This window comes from Lactuca serriola, chromosome 5 (genome assembly GCF_051521515.1).
Source record: "Lactuca serriola cultivar US96UC23 chromosome 5, Lser_US96UC23_V15, whole genome shotgun sequence".
Taxonomy (NCBI): Eukaryota; Viridiplantae; Streptophyta; class Magnoliopsida; order Asterales; family Asteraceae; genus Lactuca; species Lactuca serriola.
In genome coordinates this window covers 342,288,405-342,310,696 of record NC_136412.1, presented here as the reverse complement: position 1 = coordinate 342,310,696, position 22,292 = coordinate 342,288,405, and the positions used below count along the sequence as shown (strand labels likewise).

Genomic DNA, 22,292 nt, shown 5'->3' with positions numbered 1-22,292 from the left:
CTAGATGGGGATATCACTGTATGCGATTATAGGTATTGTAACCGTGGCTTTTGAAATTGACAGGAACCACGTAAAGGATTTATTGCTTGGGTAGATGATGATGAAAAGGATCATGGTGACAGATTAACAAAGCTATACTTTGTAGACCACCTGTGCAACAAATGAAACAACTAGATGAAAACCATAACTTTTGAAATACCACAAGGACAAAATTGTAATTTACTCTATAAATAATAGGGACATATATGTTACCTGACAATAACCAAGATCAAAGTTGTTGAAGAGAGTAAGCCAACAATAAATCATGCAAAAGGCGAATGTTTGGATTATCATCACCCTCATGGAACGACAATGACCTGTCAATCCTTAGCTTTAAAAAAAATACTTAAATTTTTTTTAAAGAAAAAAAACAAACATTTTTAATAATTTGAATCGTATGGTCCTTTTCATACCACATCTTTCTTGATCAAACCCTTCCTTTCTCCAAATTTTGTAAACCTTTTAGCCTTTTCCGGGGGGAAATACTCTACAAGATGAAATTGCAATAAATATAATATATTGGGTGAAAGACATTGAAGGGCAAATTAGTCATCACCTGCCATTGGTTTTTCTGATGTTTTAACTGAGACAATATACCGCCTCTGTGCATATGTTAAATCGTATGAATAAGATCACAATAAAAATTCCCAAACCTTGAATTACATGTCATTAACAGATTTATTTAAAATTAGCCAAAAGGGTAAAAGTGTAAATTGTACTAAACTATAAAGACCTCTTTTGGAAAGCTGTATTCCACCTCCCCATAGAATGGTTTCTTTTATGAAGTATTTGGATCCATGATTAGGCCTTCATAATTCAAAACATTTGACCACTGTATAACATATATAGCAAAAATCTGCTATTATTAATAAAGAGATATAAGAATATTGCCATAATGAGTGCAGATTTTTAAGTATGGTATTATGGGTTACCCATTGCTATCGTCAGTAAAAATAAAGTATATTTCCTATATTGGTAAAAAAAGAATGAGGCATGTTGATATTTTCTGAAATTTACCAAAAAAAAAATTAAAACCAAATGTGTGTTCCTCTTCAACCACCAAAGGATGCTTTAGCGATAATTTATCAAACTGCTAAAATAAATGAAAAACAATTTTGTCATGAAAGAGTAACAATTATATTAGAGAAAAGCTTAATTACTTTTTATTAAAAGTAGCTTTTCTTAGAGTAAATTACGCGAATGGTCCCTGTGGTTTAGGGTAAATTACACGCTTGGTCCCTAACTTATTTTTCTAACTCGGACTGTCCTCAACTTTTAATTATGTAACCCGCTTAGTCCCTATTCTCACATTCCGTCAATTGTTTCCGTTAGACACCCCACGTGCCTTGCACGTTGGGGGTATAAAAGTCTTTTCACATTTCCAACGATCTTCAAATACTAATTTTTCATCAGGATCGAACCTAATTTAGAGTTTCTTTCAACCCTCCATCGTTTGAAGCGGTTACACCTAATCTCCTTCAAATCAAGGATGGTTCAATGCGATTGTGGGCGTGCTGCTGTAATTCGGACTTCAACTACTAACAATAATCCAGGAAGACCCTTTTACGCATGTCCAATTAAGGTATGTTGTAGTTGAGAATTTTGTAATCGTAACCCTAGATGGGGATATCACTGTATGCGATTATAGGTATTGTAACCGTGGCTTTTGAAATTGACAGGAACCACGTAAAGGATTTATTGCTTGGGTAGATGATGATGAAAAGGATCATGGTGACAGATTAACAAAGCTATACTTTGTAGACCACCTGTGCAACAAATGAAACAACTAGATGAAAACCATAACTTTTGAAATACCACAAGGACAAAATTGTAATTTACTCTATAAATAATAGGGACATATATGTTACCTGACAATAACCAAGATCAAAGTTGTTGAAGAGAGTAAGCCAACAATAAATCATGCAAAAGGCGAATGTTTGGATTATCATCACCCTCATGGAACGACAATGACCTGTCAATCCTTAGCTTTAAAAAAAATACTTAAATTTTTTTTAAAGAAAAAAAACAAACATTTTTAATAATTTGAATCGTATGGTCCTTTTCATACCACATCTTTCTTGATCAAACCCTTCCTTTCTCCAAATTTTGTAAACCTTTTAGCCTTTTCCGGGGGGAAATACTCTACAAGATGAAATTGCAATAAATATAATATATTGGGTGAAAGACATTGAAGGGCAAATTAGTCATCACCTGCCATTGGTTTTTCTGATGTTTTAACTGAGACAATATACCGCCTCTGTGCATATGTTAAATCGTATGAATAAGATCACAATAAAAATTCCCAAACCTGGAATTACATGTCATTAACAGATTTATTTAAAATTAGCCAAAAGGGTAAAAGTGTAAATTGTACTAAACTATAAAGACCTCTTTTGGAAAGCTGTATTCCACCTCCCCATAGAATGGTTTCTTTTATGAAGTATTTGGATCCATGATTAGGCCTTCATAATTCAAAACATTTGACCACTGTATAACATATATAGCAAAAATCTGCTATTATTAATAAAGAGATATAAGAATATTGCCATAATGAGTGCAGATTTTTAAGTATGGTAATATGGGTTACCCATTGCTATCGTCAGTAAAAATAAAGTATATTTCCTATATTGGTAAAAAAAGAATGAGGCATGTTGATATTTTCTGAAATTTACCAAAAAAAAAATTAAAACCAAATGTGTGTTCCTCTTCAACCACCAAAGGATGCTTTAGCGATAATTTATCAAACTGCTAAAATAAATGAAAAACAATTTTGTCATGAAAGAGTAACAATTATATTAGAGAAAAGCTTAATTACTTTTTATTAAAAGTAGCTTTTCTTAGAGTAAATTACGCGAATGGTCCCTGTGGTTTAGGGTAAATTACACGCTTGGTCCCTAACTTATTTTTCTAACTCGGACTGTCCTCAACTTTTAATTATGTAACCCGCTTAGTCCCTATTCTCACATTCCGTCAATTGTTTCCGTTAGACACCCCACGTGCCTTGCACGTTGGGGGTATAAAAGTCTTTTCACATTTCCAACGATCTTCAAATACTAATTTTTCATCAGGATCGAACCTAATTTAGAGTTTCTTTCAACCCTCCATCGTTTGAAGCGGTTACACCTAATCTCCTTCAAATCAAGGATGGTTCAATGCGATTGTGGGCGTGCTGCTGTAATTCGGACTTCAACTACTAACAATAATCCAGGAAGACCCTTTTACGCATGTCCAATTAAGGTATGTTGTAGTTGAGAATTTTGTAATCGTAACCCTAGATGGGGATATCACTGTATGCGATTATAGGTATTGTAACCGTGGCTTTTGAAATTGACAGGAACCACGTAAAGGATTTATTGCTTTGGTAGATGATGATGAAAAGGATCATGGTGACAGATTAACAAAGCTATACTTTGTAGACCACCTGTGCAACAAATGAAACAACTAGATGAAAACCATAACTTTTGAAATACCACAAGGACAAAATTGTAATTTACTCTATAAATAATAGGGACATATATGTTACCTGACAATAACCAAGATCAAAGTTGTTGAAGAGAGTAAGCCAACAATGAATGTTTGGATTATCATCACCCTCATGGAACGACAATGACCTGTCAATCCTTAGCTTTAAAAAAAATACTTAAATTTTTTTTAAAGAAAAAAAACAAACATTTTTAATAATTTGAATCGTATGGTCCTTTTCATACCACATCTTTCTTGATCAAACCCTTCCTTTCTCCAAATTTTGTAAACCTTTTAGCCTTTTCCGGGGGGAAATACTCTACAAGATGAAATTGCAATAAATATAATATATTGGGTGAAAGACATTGAAGGGCAAATTAGTCATCACCTGCCATTGGTTTTTCTGATGTTTTAACTGAGACAATATACCGCCTCTGTGCATATGTTAAATCGTATGAATAAGATCACAATAAAAATTCCCAAACCTTGAATTACATGTCATTAACAGATTTATTTAAAATTAGCCAAAAGGGTAAAAGTGTAAATTGTACTAAACTATAAAGACCTCTTTTGGAAAGCTGTATTCCACCTCCCCATAGAATGGTTTCTTTTATGAAGTATTTGGATCCATGATTAGGCCTTCATAATTCAAAACATTTGACCACTGTATAACCTATATAGCAAAAATCTGCTATTATTAATAAAGAGATATAAGAATATTGTCATAATGAGTGCAGATTTTTAAGTATGGTATTATGGGTTACCCATTGCTATCGTCAGTAAAAATAAAGTATATTTCCTATATTGGTAAAAAAAGAATGAGGCATGTTGATATTTTCTGAAATTTACCAAAAAAAAAATTAAAACCAAATGTGTGTTCCTCTTCAACCACCAAAGGATGCTTTAGCGATAATTTATCAAACTGCTAAAATAAATGAAAAACAATTTTGTCATGAAAGAGTAACAATTATATTAGAGAAAAGCTTAATTACTTTTTATTAAAAGTAGCTTTTCTTAGAGTAAATTACGCGAATGGTCCCTGTGGTTTAGGGTAAATTACACGCTTGGTCCCTAACTTATTTTTCTAACTCGGATTGTCCTCAACTTTTAATTATGTAACCCGCTTAGTCCCTATTCTCACATTCCGTCAATTGTTTCCGTTAGACACCCCACGTGCCTTGCACGTTGGGGGTATAAAAGTCTTTTCACATTTCCAACGATCTTCAAATACTAATTTTTCATCAGGATCGAACCTAATTTAGAGTTTCTTTCAACCCTCCATCGTTTGAAGCGGTTACACCTAATCTCCTTCAAATCAAGGATGGTTCAATGCGATTGTGGGCGTGCTGCTGTAATTCGGACTTCAACTACTAACAATAATCCAGGAAGACCCTTTTACGCATGTCCAATTAAGGTATGTTGTAGTTGAGAATTTTGTAATCGTAACCCTAGATGGGGATATCACTGTATGCGATTATAGGTATTGTAACCGTGGCTTTTGAAATTGACAGGAACCACGTAAAGGATTTATTGCTTGGGTAGATGATGATGAAAAGGATCATGGTGACAGATTAACAAAGCTATACTTTGTAGACCACCTGTGCAACAAATGAAACAACTAGATGAAAACCATAACTTTTGAAATACCACAAGGACAAAATTGTAATTTACTCTATAAATAATAGGGACATATATGTTACCTGACAATAACCAAGATCAAAGTTGTTGAAGAGAGTAAGCCAACAATAAATCATGCAAAAGGCGAATGTTTGGATTATCATCACCCTCATGGAACGACAATGACCTGTCAATCCTTAGCTTTAAAAAAAATACTTAAATTTTTTTTAAAGAAAAAAAACAAACATTTTTAATAATTTGAATCGTATGGTCCTTTTCATACCACATCTTTCTTGATCAAACCCTTCCTTTCTCCAAATTTTGTAAACCTTTTAGCCTTTTCCGGGGGGAAATACTCTACAAGATGAAATTGCAATAAATATAATATATTGGGTGAAAGACATTGAAGAAACATAAATTACCATCCAATGCCTTTGATAAGAAACATAAATTACCAGAAAACATTGGTCAGTTAACACTACTTAAAATAAAGAACATACAATACAAAAAGAAATAAGAAGATCTTACCACAGCAGACAAAACTTGGCCGGGATATGGACCTTTCACGAAGGCTCCATCAAGTCCAAGAAAGTCCCTTCTTCCCGCTGCAAAACCTCGCTTCAAAGCTCCAATGCAAACATAGATACGCCTGAATGTTCTTGTCTCAACAGTTGGATTCGCTTCACTTTCAACATCAATTTTAACCGTAGTATCTGGGTTACGTGCTTGTACCTCTAAAACATAGTCCCTTAACAACTTGTATTGGCTGGCATAATCTCCTTGAACATGCTTTAAAGCTTGCTGCTTTGCCCTAAAAGTTTTCATATGCGAAATGTCCATCTGGTACTCACGTTGGAGTTGCTCTCGTAAAGCCCTAATAGGAATCTTTGGGTTTGTCTCAATAACTTGTACTATATGCTCTGAAAGGAACTTATAGTCACATGCTTTGACTTTCCTTGTTTGTAGACATCGATGCTCCTTCGTGTATGTCTTAACCATCCAATCTATGTCACGCTTCCACTTACTACAATATATAACCCATGGGCATTTCTCTTCTTCATTAGTAGCAAGATTTGGTATAGTGCCCTTACATACAAACCTAACCCTATTCTTATCATTTTTCTCTAATTGTATTTCCCTTCTTGTCCTTATGGAATGTAGTTTCACTTGTGTCTTAAAGTCCTTAGATGAACTGAAAGTTTGAAAAATGTAGAAGGGCTCACTAACCAAAGCTGCATCATTTTCATAAGCCCTCTGTATGGCCCTAATAGTTTTCCTTCGCTTACCATCATTTGCCTCATCTGATGAAGACCCAGACAACAAAACCTCTGTGTTGATCACTTCTAAGTCATCTTGTTGTGTATCTTCAAGTACATTACTTTCAGAAGAACCTCCAACCCATTCTACATCCTTGTCAATGTTCATATGGAAATCTTTCATATCCACATCAACATCGTGTATGAGATTGTCCTCATCAATAAAAAAATCACTATCTTCACTCTCACTATCATCATCAAACTCATCATTTCCACTGCCATTGTTGTGTCCACTACCATCATAATCATCGTCATTCTCTACATTCATTTCAAATTCAATATGGTCGACCAAAGATGGTTCTTTGTCCAAATGACTATCATTCTCAACTTCTGTTAGGTCTGGAACACTCTCATGCTCAATTGGAGAGTCATTCCACTCCAAAAACAACTGTTTGGAGCAAGCTGGTGGCTCTTTAATTTCAACAATTTTAACCTTACTAGGGGGGGACATAGAATAAGTATGTAAATTTGTTTTCCCATGCTCAATATATACATCTATTAGCTTATGGTTAGCAACATACGTACCCAGATGATGAACATCCTGATCTGAACCCAAAGCAAATAACCCAAAATCCAAATCGCCAAATGGTCTCAGGAAATGATAATAGAGTAGTGTTTCGTCTGAATCAATATGCCCAAGTTCCTCCATAATCTCGTCAATGTCGTGAATGGAAAAGGTGTCAATGTCTAGTAAATCAACATAATTTTGTTTGCCTTTGATGTACTTTCTTCCAGGGAACTTTGTAAACTGTCCACCATGGTGTAATCGGACAGAGAATATCGTCGGATGTCCGGCTGTATATTCACGGAAAGATTGGTTAGTCACATTTTTCTTTTTAAGTTACTAACTGATTGAGGGAGTAAACACTTACCATATCTACGAGCAACGTCAATCTCGTCCATGGTAGCACGTATCCTCCAAGGCGCCATCGTCGTTTTCAAATATAGGGTTCTTTCGATCAAGGGTTTTCAAAGGGTTTTCAAAGGTTTTGTCTGTGAAGCTTGTGTCTGATCACGTTGATCAACGATACGTCCTTTTTTTTCTTGGCGGTATAACATTGGATATGTGAAAAGACTTTTATACCCCAACGTGCAAGGCACGTGGGGTGTCTAACGGAAACAATTGACGGAATGTGAGAATAGAGACTAGGCGGGTTACATAATTAAAAGTTGAGGACAGTCCGAGTTAGAAAAATAAGTTAGGGACCAAGCGTGTAATTTACACTAAACCACAGGGACCATTCACGTAATTTACTCCTTTTCTTAATAATGAATTTCACATCAATAACTTTTAATTTAAGTGAAATTTTAACGTAAAAAAATAGATTGATTGAATTATACACCATATGAAAGCATTTTTTATCAAGTAGGACATAGATATAGACACAAATTTCAGGAACTTTAAGGCATCATTATCCAGGTAGCACTTTACCAGTGCAGCACTTATTGAAAAAAGAAAAGAAGGGTAATGTGCCTTATATAAGGAACAATAAACAACCTGATATAAACTTTTTTTTCCTCAAATCAGCTGGATATGCTAACACATCAGATGTAGTAATAGATTTAAAGTACAGATTCAAGAATAAACCAATATTGAATTCTTATTTTTATTTTTTCACTTCGAAACCAATATTAAATTCTTATTTTCATTTTTTCACTAGAAATAAAATGAATTTGGTTCCTATGGGGTTAATTTGTTCCATTTTAATGTATGTAATATTTTATGGCATGCCAAACATTATAATGGAATTGTACTATTGTCTAGTTAAAATTATGAAGTTGCATTTTGTACTATCTAAATTTGTTAATTGCTACCAAAAAAATTTACCATTTTGATCAACTTCTTTCAGCTTCTCTTTAATCTGCATTGACAACTGAAGAATCCCAGGGGTCTTCATGTTTACCAAATGACTGATAACATTTTTTTTAATGTTTAAAAGAAAAAAAAAAGATTGACTAACATTTCTTTATCAAAGGATGCTGCCATTGCTTTCCCATACCAGTGATAATAAATAAATGAAAAATAATAACTTTTTCATTAAGACAAAGCCTAATTATTTTTGAAAAAATAAATGAAATTTACTTTTAATAATGAATGACCTCAAGAGGTACCCTCAGGGACTTTATTGGGAACTACAGAGGGCATTTTGAGGACACTGGATCAATTGTTTCTCCTCCTTCCATTTTGACCATGATTTTGACTTTGAGTATTTGACCATGACCATCAAAAACTCTGACTAATGATTGTCTTCTGAATTACTTCTGAAACACGGATAATATACATCAATATTGCTTTAAATGCAAGAAATAGCAATCTACTTTCATTTTTTTCCTAATATATTTGGAAAAAGAACCTTAACTTGAAGTTTCTTACTCCTTGATATTTCCAAATGAGGCACCAAAGTACACATCAATACGATCTGGTTGGACCTTTTATATATCTGATGTGTGCCATAGAAGGATAAGATATGCATAACTGAAATGAGCATAGGCAGCATTAGAAAAAATAATGGAGAAACAATTGGCATTTTATAAACCAATTTGAGACTGCTGATACTTACACATCCAATGGATAGAAGTTAATTTCAAGACTTCCAACAGCAACCTTTGCAATCAGGTTTTCATAGGAAACTGCTACATCCCCCTTACTATGTAGGGAAAAGAATAAGAAGAAAGAAAAAAATTCAACTTTGGTATACTTGCAATCTGGTTTTGGTGGACGAAAATGGTGATGGTTGTTACTACCCTAAAAAGCACCAATTCATATGCAAATAAATCAGTAATCAAATGCCAGAAATCATGAAAGATTACCTAAACTCATGTTACTAGAGGTGTTTAGGTATAATAAAGAGATAAAGTTAGCGAAAATTCAGACACTAAATTGTGATTCAACAAAAGGATTTGAAGTTACCTGAGTAATAAGTTTTAAAAATGATACAAGCTTAGCTTAACCCAAGTTGCTGATGGAAGAGAAAGTCATTATTAGCTCATAAGCTAGAAGGTTGTAGCATCATTTCAGTAAAGAATCTTATCAATGCACTCAACAAGAAATGATTACCCATCACATCATACCACTATCAGAAGAAATTCTCAGCAACTGAAATGTCAAAGTGATTATTTTGCACAATACAGAGTCTTAATGGTAAATTTTATAATGCAATATATGAAAAAATAATTAACTAATACGAAAACATGTTTAGTCTTTCTAGGTACGGTAAAATAATAAAATTACAATGTTGTTTGATTATGAAAATATTGGTACCCTGGATCTTAATTTTGTTTTAGGTTTAGTTTAATTTTTGGGTTTTGGACTTCATAGACAATTTGTAAGAACATCAATACCAGGGACAAACCTTGCAACAAAGCTATAACATAGACCACTTTTGCATGTATATTGTTAAGCAATTAACAAAGTATAGCTTGGTTTTTTACCTTGGCTTCCGTATAGATGAAGGTGCTCAACTCCTCCCACAAAAACCTTTTTGCCTTATAGCATTCTACTTTGCTGAAACCATGTAATAACTTTTTATTAGTATTGTCGTTTGTGAGGGTAGAAATAGAAGTCATTCAAGCAATCATTTGGTTGAAAATTTGGACTGAATTCAATTCTGTCAAATTCCTTCGAATTTCATATTTGATGGACTTGAACCATTCATAGGGGCCGGTGGAAGAGTTTCAGTTACATTCTTCTATTTTTATTATATAAGCAAAATACCCTTGTGAGAAAAAAAATGTTTATTTCAAATATTAGCAAAATATTGTGTGTATGATTAAAAACACAAAAAAAAGTAACAATTAAGTTTAGTTTTGTCGCAAGGTTCATCCCTGGCACCAACCTTCTTAAAAAAATAATTATAAAAAAGAATGATTACTTTCAAGTATAATGATTTTTTCCACTTATCTTAATCTTCTCAATCTCCTTAGTCCTTACTCATAAATCATAAAAACCAAACCACACTCAATCAAAACCCAAAACTTAATAAATGCAAAAGGCGAATGTTTGGATTATCATCACCCTCATGGAACAACAATGACTGTCAATCCTTAGCTTTAAAAAAAATACTTAAATTTTTTTTAAAGGAAAAAACAAACATTTTAAATAATTTAAATCGTATGGTCCTTTTCATACCACATCTTTCTTGATCAAACCCTTCCTCTCTGCATATGTCGAATCGTATGAATAAGATCCCAATTAAAATTTCCAAACCTGGAATTACATGTCATTAACAGATTTTGTTAAAATTAGCCAAAAAGGTAAAAGTGTAAATTGTACCAAACTAAAAAAAAAACCTCTTTTTAAAAGCTGTATTCTACCTCCCCATAGAATAATTCTATTTTTTAAAGCATTTGGATCCATGACCAGGCCTTCATAATCCAAAATGTTTGACCACTGTAGAACTTATATAGCAATGTGCTTATATTGTTACCCAATAAAAGCAATATTAGCATATTGCCATTATTCGTAAAGAGATAAGAATATTGCCATAATGAGTGCAGAATTGTAAGTATGGTAATATGGGTTACACATTGCTATCGTCAGTAAAAATAAAGCATATTTCCTATATTGGTAAAAAAAAGAATGAGGCATGTTGCTATTTCCTGAAATTTACCCTAAAAAAATTAAAAACATATGTGTGTTCCTCTTCAACCTCCAAAGGATGCTTGAGCCATAATTTATCAAACTGCGAAAATAAATAAAAAAAAAAAACAATTTTGTCATGATAAAGTAACATTTATATGAGACTAAAGCCTAATTACTTTTTATTAAAAGTAGCTTTTCTTAATTATGAATTTCACAATATGAAAGCATTTTTTATCAAGTAGAACTTTAAGACATCATTATCCAGGTAGCACTTTATCAGTGCAGCACTTATTGAGAAAAGAAAGTAAGGGAAGAATAAACAACTGTTTACTGTTTTTCCTAAAATCAGTTGGATATGCTAACACATCACATGTAAGAATAAACAACTTTTTTTCCTAAAATCAGTTGGATATGCTAAGATATCAAGGCATGCTTTCTATATATAATATCCAACTTTCCTATCATTTTATTTCAGTCTTCTACTTTTAAAACTCTACCCAGTTTTAGCAATGCCCTACATATACACACTGCTTACTTAAATTTGTTAGAGTACAATGTCTTAACAAGCAAAAAATTGAAAGTAAAATTGCTATGAATAGGTAGATTATTCAAAGTATAAGGTCAAAATTAGAAAAAAAAAATGGAATTACAATGCTATAATTGGTTAGAATTTTAAAGCACAATGAATGCCCTATTAAGAAAAAAGTTGAAAGCACAAAGCTATAAAGGGATAGACATCTAAAAGTATATTGTCCTAATAGAAAAGTAGCTATAAGTATGATGCCATAATTGGATAAACTTTCAAAGTACAATGTAATAAGAAATTAGTTGAAAGTACAACACTATAATAGAAAGAAATGAAATTAGGATGCTATAAAACACAGATGAACAAAATAATGGTGAAACAATTGGCATTTTATAAACCAATTTGAGACTGCTGACACTTACACATCGAATGGATAGAAGTTAATTTCAGGACTTCCAACAGTAACATTTGCAATCAGGTTTTCATGGGAAACTGCTACATCTCCCTTACTATCAAACCAAGAAAAGAAAAAGCATAAGTGAATAAAAAGTAGAAACCTTTTGTGTCCCATTACACTTCACCGCATCCGAAGCTGCAAGATTGGGCATTAACTGCACGCAATTCTATGACAAATGTAGTGCAAAACAAGGGGGTTTACATAGAGACTATCAAACAATAAAAAAAGAAGGTGATGTGGTGTTGCACCTTTTTATTTTTCAAAGGGACTATCAAACAATAAAAAAAGAAAAATGAGCAGTTACATTTGTCAAATGATGAAAAAAAAAATTACCTTATCAGGAGTTTCCTTGTGTCTATCAGAGTACACATTCATCAACTTCTTTAGCTGAATGTTGTGCATAATTCTATCCTACAAAATGCAACAAAACTCTTGCATTGGCTTTGATTGATGAAAGTACAATATCTTAATAGATTTGATACTGAGAGTATAAAGCTATATAAGAAATTATAATGCCTCAACCGGTTCGATTTTCAAAGAAAATTTTCTAATAGCAAAATAAATAATATATAATAATTTAAACTGGTAACCATAATCAAAGTGCATTGTCTTAATAAGAACGTAAAATTAAAATGTCCTAATGGGAAAAATATAATGTCTTAATAATGACAATCGCTCACGAATAGGTCCCTTCATGGAACACTAATCTACCAACGCGTTTTTCATTATTACACTATTAGAGAATTTGCATCCATATTAATTATTAAGTAATCAGCAGAATGGAGTTTGGTTTTGTACCTTTGACCATATATTGACCTTTGGCTTTTTTCTATTTTTTCCAAATTGCTAGGAGCTGTTGACTGCTCTGATTGTTCTATTAACATAACCATGAAAACTGCAAATCCAAGCAATCCATTACTAATTAAGGATAATAAAGGAATTTAAGCATCAAAAATATTTTATACAAGATGTTACAACTAAGTATTTCTCATATGTTTTTTAGGACCAAATCACACAAAATTGCCTGATAAATCTCATGGATATTTTATTATACCTTGACAGGGGGTTGCTAGGTGATTCTTGGTTCATTATGATTTCCCCTGCCTTCATGTTTGTTTCTAAATAAAACGTATAAAAACTAAATCTATAAACAAGAAATTATAAAAAGAAAACTTATTTTTTGTTACATATATAACCCCCTCACATTCACTGATGTTTTTTAAACAAAGGTATGTCAAAATTTCGAAAAGCTAGGCTTACCAAGACTTACCAAATACAAGCATTCATATTTTGATGTTGGGATCTGTTTTTTGTATTCCACTTTGAATGATTCTGTATAACCTACACAAACATATCATTGTTAAATATTAATAAGAGTCATAATTCTAGAAAGTATAATTTTGTTATGGGAAAATAAATTAGTAAACATAACAGATCCTTCAGTAGCATAGTCACAGTTCAACATATGTGAATCAAAGAATGATGATTTCACAATATTGAATTTTTAACAAATATGAAGAACAACCATGACATAGCCAAAAAAAAAGGATTCGACTAAAACATGTTGATCTGACATAAGAAAAGTGACAGAATGAATGGCATTCTCTTACAACCAACAAAAACAGATTTTATAGAAGAAAAAAAACAGCAAAAAGACGACGAAGAACCCAACAAAAAGACCAAAAAAACCACGGAGACACACTCAGTAGTTTCCTTCTTTTCTAAGTTAAAATGAATCTATCTGGTGCAGTTACTTAAACCTATAACATCAGAAAAACCTGCCATCGAAAAGCTGAATAAGAAGGGTAATACTAGAAGTAGAAACCCAAAAAAAAGAATAAAAAACAACAATTAACCTTAAATCGAAAACTTACAGCGATCTTGACAATTTTTGTGAGTCACCTGTAAAGGATCAGGGTGTCTGGGTCTCCTTGGAGTGGAATTGCAGAGATCGCTATTGGTCTCCGGGGGGTTTGGGCAGCGGAATGGCTGAAGAACAAACGGTATAATGACCCAACCCTTTCGAGTTTCGAGTTTTAATTATTAATCCGGCGAAAGAGGGAGCTGGGTTATATTTGCGTCTGTTGAAAGCGAAACGACTGAAGAACGTAGATATAAATGCGCGAATCCCAAACCAGACTCTTTGGATTTCCAACGGTTATTTATTTTTAAAAGCTTTCCGAAATTATAGATTAATTTCTTAAGCTGTTTAATTTCTGTTTTGTTTAATAAAAGAACTTTAATTTATTAATAGTATATGTTTTATATTAAATCATATATAATAATATTTAGCGTGGAATTAAAGATTGCATATTTTGGTACTATTAAAAATTAATTCTTTATAATAAGATTTAAACCTAAAATCACTTGTATGTATAATTTACATTTTCTTTCATAAATTGGTACTAACCTTAATTTATGTTTTATATTAAAAATTAATCGACTTGTAAAACCTTTTTTCTTAAATTGGTATTAAGACCTCATATTAAAATTGTTAAAAATGTAAGCAAATACTGAATTCATAAGCAAATGATTATTATTAACTTGTTTAATAGTATTTCATTAAACTTGAGTTATATGTCAATGTTGAATGGATTGAGTTAAATCAAATAAATTTATGGGAAAATTGTAAAATCATGGTTGTTATTTTTTTATGATGTTGATCCAAAAACAATTGGATTTGCATCTGTGGTTTTAATTTGATTTTTTTTTTTCTGATTATTTGTTCCTTGGAAAATTGAAAGGGCTTGAAATAACTATTTTGCCATTTTTTATTTTTTTATTTTCTTTAAATTTAAAAGAGCGACAAAAATACTCTCTCTCTCTCTCTCTCTCTCTCTCTCTCATGTTTTTTTGGTATAATCGTGTATTTTATTTTGGGTCATGACTGTAGCAAAAGGTTCCTCTTCACTCTGAATCGATCCTAGATACACCTCAAGAAAATCGAGACCCACCCTTTATTCGACGAATCAACTATTTCCCTTCTCTTTATATAAATAGGATCAACTTCGTGTTTCTTGGTTGCAGGTCGAAATCAAAGAACATGTATTCCTTTCTTTTTTTTCTCTCCCCTTTGTGTGTCTCACCCTCCTTGAAAGCCCTATCACAATTCCATCTTTACCCCTTTCTTTTTCAATTTGCAAGAAAAAGGTGTTGATGACGTTGATTGGTGATGATGTGTAACAAGCAATGTTGTAAAACTCGTCGAGTACTCCCTCAGCCCCTTACCGAGGCGAGTTACAGAATTTGAGTACCCCCGATCGGCCCCTTACTTAAGCGAACAGTGTTGTAAAACTCGGCCAACTCAGTGATTAATATGTATAATATACTTAATGATTTATTATTGAACACACACACATATGATTATTACTATATATATATATATATATATATATATATATATATATATCTTGAACTTTCAGTAATTATTCACAATGTTAGACCATTGTGTGTTTTTCAGTTTTGGTGTATTCACATGTATCTTATTTATTCCAATCAACTTATAATTTTAACATATATAATTCCCTAAAAAAATTTCTACATGAATTACCGAATCCGAGTACTCCCCGAGTACTAGCTACTCAACAGTCGGCCAAACAGGTACCGAGTAGCGAATTCTACAACCTTGGTAACAAGTAGAGGTTCAATGGTGGCTGAAATATGGCTTTGTGCCTTGTTCCTCTCATGGTCTGGGTTGAGTCTAATATTTATGTGGGTAAAGGCACCTCATATACTCTTATGTCCTATGGAATCGATAATTTTTCCTACGGAATCGAGAAAGTTGGTCATCAGGTAGCTACGAATCGAGAATCTGTCCTTTAGGTTAGCCTATCGATAATCTGTCCTACGGAATCGAGAATGTCCTGTTGGTCAGCCTACCTAGCGAGAAGTTGTGTTATCCAAGTAGTCCTATTGAAAAAGAAAGTAAGGGCATAAGCAGAGAGAAAATCCCGAGTATTACTCTTTAAATAGATGATAAAAGAAAAAATGAAATTTTTATTTGACAGATTGGGAGTTAATCACACTAGAAATGATATATATTACACACGTAATGGTGGAATGCTGCCGGAAAGCTATCTTTTCGGAAAAAAAGATACGTTCTCTAAGCGTAGAGGTCTGAATTTGTGAAGGTCAATTCCTAAGCCAATCCAGCCTTTGACTTATACTCCCCCACAAATAATATGAATTCTCATGTAAATAAGGATGAACTGCTTAATAGTTTTCCTATTAACAGTCTACCTGTGAATAGTTTCCCTCTTACTGATTTAAAAGAAAGTCTGATTTCTGAACAACTTAAAGTTCAATCAGCTAAAGATGCTATTATGGCGTTATATTTCTGTTTTTTCCAGAGCATACTTACTTCCAAATATATGAATTTATAATGAGCAATTCAGCGAAGAAAATGTTAATGTATGTCTTTCAATCTCTCGGGTTATCAAAAATGTTACGTTTTTCAACCCCAAATTTGTTTGAAAATACCAGGTTCAAGGGTGGGTTGCACCATTGCTTGGATGTTCTCGCCAGGACCCCGTATAAAAAAGTAATAGAATTTATAACATAGGTATGTATGGGCACTTAATCATATTTATTAGCTTAGGGATTGGTTGTATTGTCTGGTACAACTTTATACTTGGAGTACAAGAAGTAGCACCTCCAGGAATCTTAGTACCGAGAGAGCTTCCGTATGATTCTTTCAAGGATGTTTCATTTGATATAGCCCCCTTTATGAAAATGAGTTATGTGGAGTATAAGTATATATCAGATCAAGTGTTATCCGCCTTTGATAATGTCTATGTGTTCAATGAAATCCATCTTCCTAGTGGTAACATAACAATGCTGAAGGTAGCAATGCTAGGGTGGCCCTTGGTTTAGGGATCATAGTAGCAGCCTTTCTCGAAATGGGTGTGATGTCATATTCATCTCCTCTTGATTTAGAATTAATAAGTACTTTTCAAGTTCAAGAATTACAAGAAATAATAGTAAAAAGATGAGAAACAAACAAGAAACAATTCAATCCAAATCTTCTTATAAGTTGACTATGATATGTGCAAGATCTTTTTATTATTCTACAATTTCTAGTTCACTAGTTAAGATATAAGAGGATATTGATTTTATGTGTAATGATTTAAAAAGCACTCAAAAATATAATCTTTCTAAGAAAGAGTTATGTAATCTTCAACATATATTGCTTTCAGGTTTTTACACTCTATCTCCGCTAAGGCTCGGGAGAATAAATAAGGATGATCTACTAGAGTTTTTATTTGCAACGCTACCTGATTTTCCTAACTTAACGTTTTATCCAAGTAAAGATAGTTCACACTATATAGTAGTTTTTCCATAAAAAAAAAAAAAAGAGGATGTCTTGGTGTTCATGACATTGAGTATCCATTTCTATCGTTTGACTTATGGTTATGTGCCCAAGGAGAATTACATATTATTAGATAGGTTAGGTCTCTTTTATTCTGGTATTCAAAACATGGGTAAGGTGACTGGACTGTACCAGATTAACATGGATCCATCATTACAACTGATTCCTGAGAGTCTGGTTTTAGATGGTGTTAAGTCCTTTGTTGGGGCACATTCGGTTTGTTATAAGTTGGTTAGTAGCTTTCTAAATCTCGAGACATTTGATGAGGATGGTAGAAAGATATGCTTCAGTTGTATGCCAATTGTTGGAGAAATCACTAGGGTCTTATTCAATATTACCTTAATGGAGTTCGACCGGAAGTTCAGCCATAAATATTCAGGGATTGCATTTGAAAGATTCATAGGTATGGTCTTTATAGCATGTGCTAATGATCTAAGAATCGATGAATATCAAGTATTTGATATGATACAAGATCTCGGGCTGTCTTGTTCAATCGAGTATACAGAACCAAGTATGTGATATGATACAAGATCTCGGGCTGTCTTGTTCAATCGAGTATACAGAACCAGGGCTAGAGCCTCTCTATTGTCGCAATAGGATGGTTGCTCTGGACTATGAGGATAAGGTTGTCATGTATAATCCTACATATTAGTAGGGGTGACAACAATTTAAGATAGGGAAAAAACATGTTGGTGCATTTCCATAGTTTATTTACTAGCTGGAGAGAGGAAGGGTCTCTATCTATCTATTCATATACGTATCAACAAATGTGGATCGGTCAATTGCCCCTGACCAGCAGCGGAAAGGAGGAGAAGACTCTAGAGGTTTGTCCCAAGTCATGCGAACACTCGCTGTAATCATGCCCTACCGATGACAACTCAAGATTGGCAAGCATGTCCATCCGACTACTCATGGAAGCTTTGAAGTTCTCCATGCGAAGTGGGTCTCCTTCACTTTACTAGAAGTTTTTTGATGCACGAGGAATTCTCTGAGAAAGGATTGGTAAGTAAGCATTCAGTGTGATTGGGGATAGGTTGGGACTGGGAATCGACCCTTACCAATGCTATCAAGAATAAGGATCTTCTATGAGAAATCCATGAGAGTGACTGCCAACATGAATGACTAGTATGATCAACTGTTCTTCTGAGAAGTGGGCAACTCATGGAGTTTAGGGATTTCATGCTTGGGATTACAACGAGATATCAGGACTTTTATGCAGTTCATTGAGTCTCCACTTTCTTGTACTAGCTGACTAAAGGCGAGCTACTTTTGAATTCTATAATTAACTAAGCTCTATCCATAGATAGTGTTCCCCACTATAAACAAATGCCAACCCATGAATAAGGATCTATTTACTTGTATTCTTTTCCTTTAATAGTTTATAATATGATCTTACCAATTTGAAAGCGAGCTAGCGAAGTACCTCTTAGGAAAGCAGGTTATAACAAGCCAGTTTAAAAGTATGCTCTTGGGATGTTTCCCTAGGAAGGAATATTGATAAGAGCTGGTGTTTTTCCTGCAAGTTTGAATGCCATTAAGCATTCCCTAGTGCTTATTCACCATCTAAAATTCTCAGCTCCATGTATAGTAAAACTATTAAGGTTACTTCTTTAATAAGCTTTTTCAAATTGTATAATAGCTAACCAACCGCTTAAAGTGGACTGCAACTGTACTTATTAGCTTTCCTCCAACGATACTACAGATGGAATAGCTTCCCAGGCATTAAAGGATAAGCTTGACTTAGATTCAATTAATAGGGCATTTGCCTCGTCACTTGAATAAGCGGCAACCCCTTAGTGGCACAAGCCTCCTTTCCGGAGCTGTAAAGGAACTTCATTCCCATCTATTTGGCTCTTACCCGCTCCGACCAGGGGTTACCAATTCGTTACCAACAGCTTTCTTACAAGAAAATTTTATATCATGGGCTTGAGGTATCACCGTATATATTTCCCTGTTTCGTACACATAGCTTTTCCTATCTCTTTTTAGCATTCCTTCTCTATAGCCTATGTCTATCTTCTGTTAATTCCTATTCTCTATCTGGTCTAATCGGCTAAGTCTTCTATCTATTTCGATGTAGTCGATGTCAGACTAGGAAAGCCAGTAAGGTCAAGTGTATTGAAGTTCTACTAATTCACTTACTAAGGAGCGTAACGAGCAAAATCTAAGGAGCTATAGTGTTGTTTCGGTTTTAGCCTTAGATTCTTTCTTTTTAGCATTCCTTATTAATCCTTTGTCCAAATGACTATCATTCTCAACTTCTGTTAGGTCTGGAACACTCTCATGCTCAATTGGAGAGTCATTCCACTCCAAAAACAACTGTTTGGAGCAAGCTGGTGGCTCTTTAATTTCAACAATTTTAACCTTACTAGGGTTGGGGGACATAGAATAAGTATGTAAATTTGTTTTCCCATGCTCAATATATACATCTATTAGCTTATGGTTAGCAACATACGTACCCAGATGATGAACATCCTGATCTGAACCCAAAGCAAATAACCCAAAATCCAAATTGCCAAATGGTCTCAGGAAATGATAATAGAGTAGTGTTTCGTCTGAATCAATATGCCCAAGTTCCTCCATAATCTCGTCAATGTCGTGAATGGAAAAGGTGTCAATGTCTAGTAAATCAACATAATTTTGCTTGCCTTTGATGTACTTTCTTCCAGGGAACTTTGTAGAATTCTAAGCGCACGTCTACGATATTAAAACTAGCATATAAACGTTTCGGAGTGATAAGGATGATTTGAATATCTATCGTGAATGAGGATCTAATTTCACCTTATTCGGTGTATAGATCAAAAATGGTGAGAACAAGAAGTGGAGTTGGAAATGCTGATGAAAACAGGAATCAACCACCAGTGATTGAGCAAATATCTGTCGTAGCAGCAGCACCTAAGCCAATAACAATGACTGGTGTAGAATTGATGATTCAAACGATGTTGGATCGTCAAATGGAGGAGACTAGGCAGTTGCTTCAACAGAATCGTGAAGAACTGTCAATTCAAGTGGAAGAGCCCGAATTTGATGAAGGGCACTCGGAAGGTGGAAACTTCAGTGGGTCTGTTGGTCAAGCCAACCCACCGATAGTTAGGCAAAACAACCATGATGGAAGGAATAATGGAATGGGATGCAAGTACAAAGACTTTCTAACTTGCAAGCCATCGACCTTCAATGGAAAGGAGGATCTGATTGGAGTGATGGATTGGATCTCCGAAATGGAGTTAGCCTTCATGACTTGTGGCTGCAGAGGCAAGTTGCAGACTATCTATGTAGTGCGTCAGTTCCGAGGTGGAGCCGTTCATTGGTGGAACACTCTAGGGAAGACTTTAAGCTCTAATGAGCCACTGCAATTGTCATGGGCAGAGTTCTTGGTGCAGTTCAAGCGCAAGTTCTGCCCGGCTCAAAACCTGTTGGAGTTAGAGAACAAGTTTCTGACATTGACGAAAGGCAGCATGTCAGTTGATGAATACACTAATAACTTTACCGATAAGATGGAGTTTGCTTTACGCATCGTGCCAGATGAGCTGACAAAGGTTGACCGATACGCAAAAGGACTCCCATGGGAGTACGAGGTGCCGGTACGTCAGGCACATACTCTAAAGGCAGCTATCTGGGCTGCCAAGTCTGTTGAGAACATGATTAAGGGGAGAACCACCGACAAGGTTGAGGTTGGTGAGAAGAGAAAGTTTGAGGGAACATCTGGTTCCGGTAAGAAAAGCAAATTTTCGAAGTCTGATTCGAAAAAGTTTGGTGGAGGAAAAGGAGGCGAAGCGAAGTGGTGTGATAAGTGTAAGAAAAAGCACTTTGGAAAATGTAGTGAGGATGTAACCTGCTACAAGTGCGAAAAATTGGGCATTTTGCCAATGAGTGTCCGAACAACAAAACGATGTGTTTTGGTTGTAATGAAGAGGGGCACATTTTGAAAGACTGTCCGAAGAAGAAGGAGGCAGCTAAGCCCAACATTCCACCAAAGCCGAAGGCGAGAGCCTTCCAGACGACACTTGAGGCTGCGAAAGATGAAGCTGATGTCGCTTCAGGTGCCTTTATTATAAACGAATTATCTGCTCAAATTTTGTTTGATTCTAGAGCCAACTACTCCTTTATTTCGCATGAGTTTGGTAGAAAACTAATTTTGCCTGTTGATAGACTAGATAATGCTTTATTAGTCGAAGTTGCTAGTGGCAAGTTTGTACCTGTTAGCCATCGTATGAAAAACATCTTAATCAACCTTAATGGGAATAAGTTTCACGAGGAATTATTACCTATCGAACTTAATGGTTTCGACATCGTGTTGGAAATGGATTGGCTTAGCGCCAATGATGCCGAAATTTTATGCAAGAAGATAGTAAAAGTAAACCCGCCTGGAAAAGATTCGTTTATGGTGTATGGGGACAAACACAGAGTAAATTCTGGAATTGTTTCCCTAATGAAAGCCAGGAAGTGTTTGACCAAGGGATGTACATCATATCTAGCATTCGTGATCGATGCTAAGAAGGAAAAGAAGGTGATGCAGAGTATACCAGTGGTGTGTGATTATCCGGAAGTATTTCCCGAAGATCTTCCTGGATTACCACCTGATAGACAAATGGAGTTCAGAATAGACTTGCTACCAGCGACCACGCCAATAGCAAAAGCACCTTATCGATTAGCACCGACGGAGATGAAGGAGCTGATGATGCAACTTCAGGAGTTATTGGACAAAGTTTTCATTAGAGCTAGTTCATCACCCTGGGGAGCTCCGGTGTTATTCGTAAAGAAGAAAGATGGAAGCATGAGAATGTGCATCGATTACAGAGAGCTGAACAAGGCAACAATAAAGAATAGATACCCATTGCCAAGGATTGATGACCTGTTTGATCAATTGCAAGGTTCGAGCTATTTCTCGAAGATCGATCTTAGGTCAGGATATCATCAGCTAAAAGT

The 22,292-nt window shown here is 34.5% G+C and overlaps 2 protein-coding genes across 8 annotated transcripts in view; both read right to left on the bottom strand.

Moving 5' to 3' along the window:
- Positions 1-1,923: 1,923 nt before the first annotated feature.
- On the bottom strand, positions 1,924-3,896 carry LOC145051057 (uncharacterized). The gene is made up of 6 exons (XM_078999204.1): positions 3,890-3,896; positions 3,747-3,820; positions 3,563-3,664; positions 2,251-2,296; positions 2,108-2,181; positions 1,924-2,025 (listed from the first exon to the last, which is right to left on the bottom strand). The coding sequence occupies exons 1-6, from the start codon at positions 3,894-3,896 to the stop codon at positions 1,924-1,926; spliced, it is 405 nt and encodes a 134-aa protein (XP_078855330.1).
- A 1,492-nt stretch (positions 3,897-5,388) lies between these two features.
- Positions 5,389-22,292, bottom strand: part of LOC145055414 (uncharacterized) — a 36,958-nt gene continuing 20,054 nt past the window's right edge. Inside the window, exons 4-16 of one of the 7 annotated variants that reach the window (XM_079003728.1) lie at positions 13,270-13,340; positions 12,798-12,894; positions 12,333-12,410; positions 12,100-12,165; positions 10,749-11,116; positions 10,564-10,641; positions 9,346-9,939; positions 8,996-9,180; positions 8,795-8,910; positions 8,518-8,696; positions 7,307-8,345; positions 5,647-7,229; positions 5,389-5,475 (exon numbers count right to left, since the gene is read on the bottom strand). In XM_079003728.1, the coding sequence (XP_078859854.1) occupies positions 5,416-5,475; positions 5,647-7,229; positions 7,307-7,364 (1,701 nt within the window). In that variant the 5' untranslated portion in view covers positions 7,365-8,345; positions 8,518-8,696; positions 8,795-8,910; ... (6 more) ...; positions 12,798-12,894; positions 13,270-13,340 and the 3' untranslated portion in view covers positions 5,389-5,415. Of the gene's footprint in view, positions 5,476-5,646; positions 7,230-7,306; positions 8,697-8,794; positions 8,911-8,995; positions 9,181-9,345; positions 9,940-10,563; positions 10,642-10,748; positions 11,117-11,964; positions 12,052-12,099; positions 12,166-12,332; positions 12,411-12,797; positions 12,895-13,053; positions 13,122-13,269; positions 13,341-13,873; positions 14,180-22,292 lie in introns of those variants that run through there. The other 6 variants (XM_079003729.1, XM_079003730.1, XM_079003727.1 and 3 more) reach the window with 6 other exon arrangements.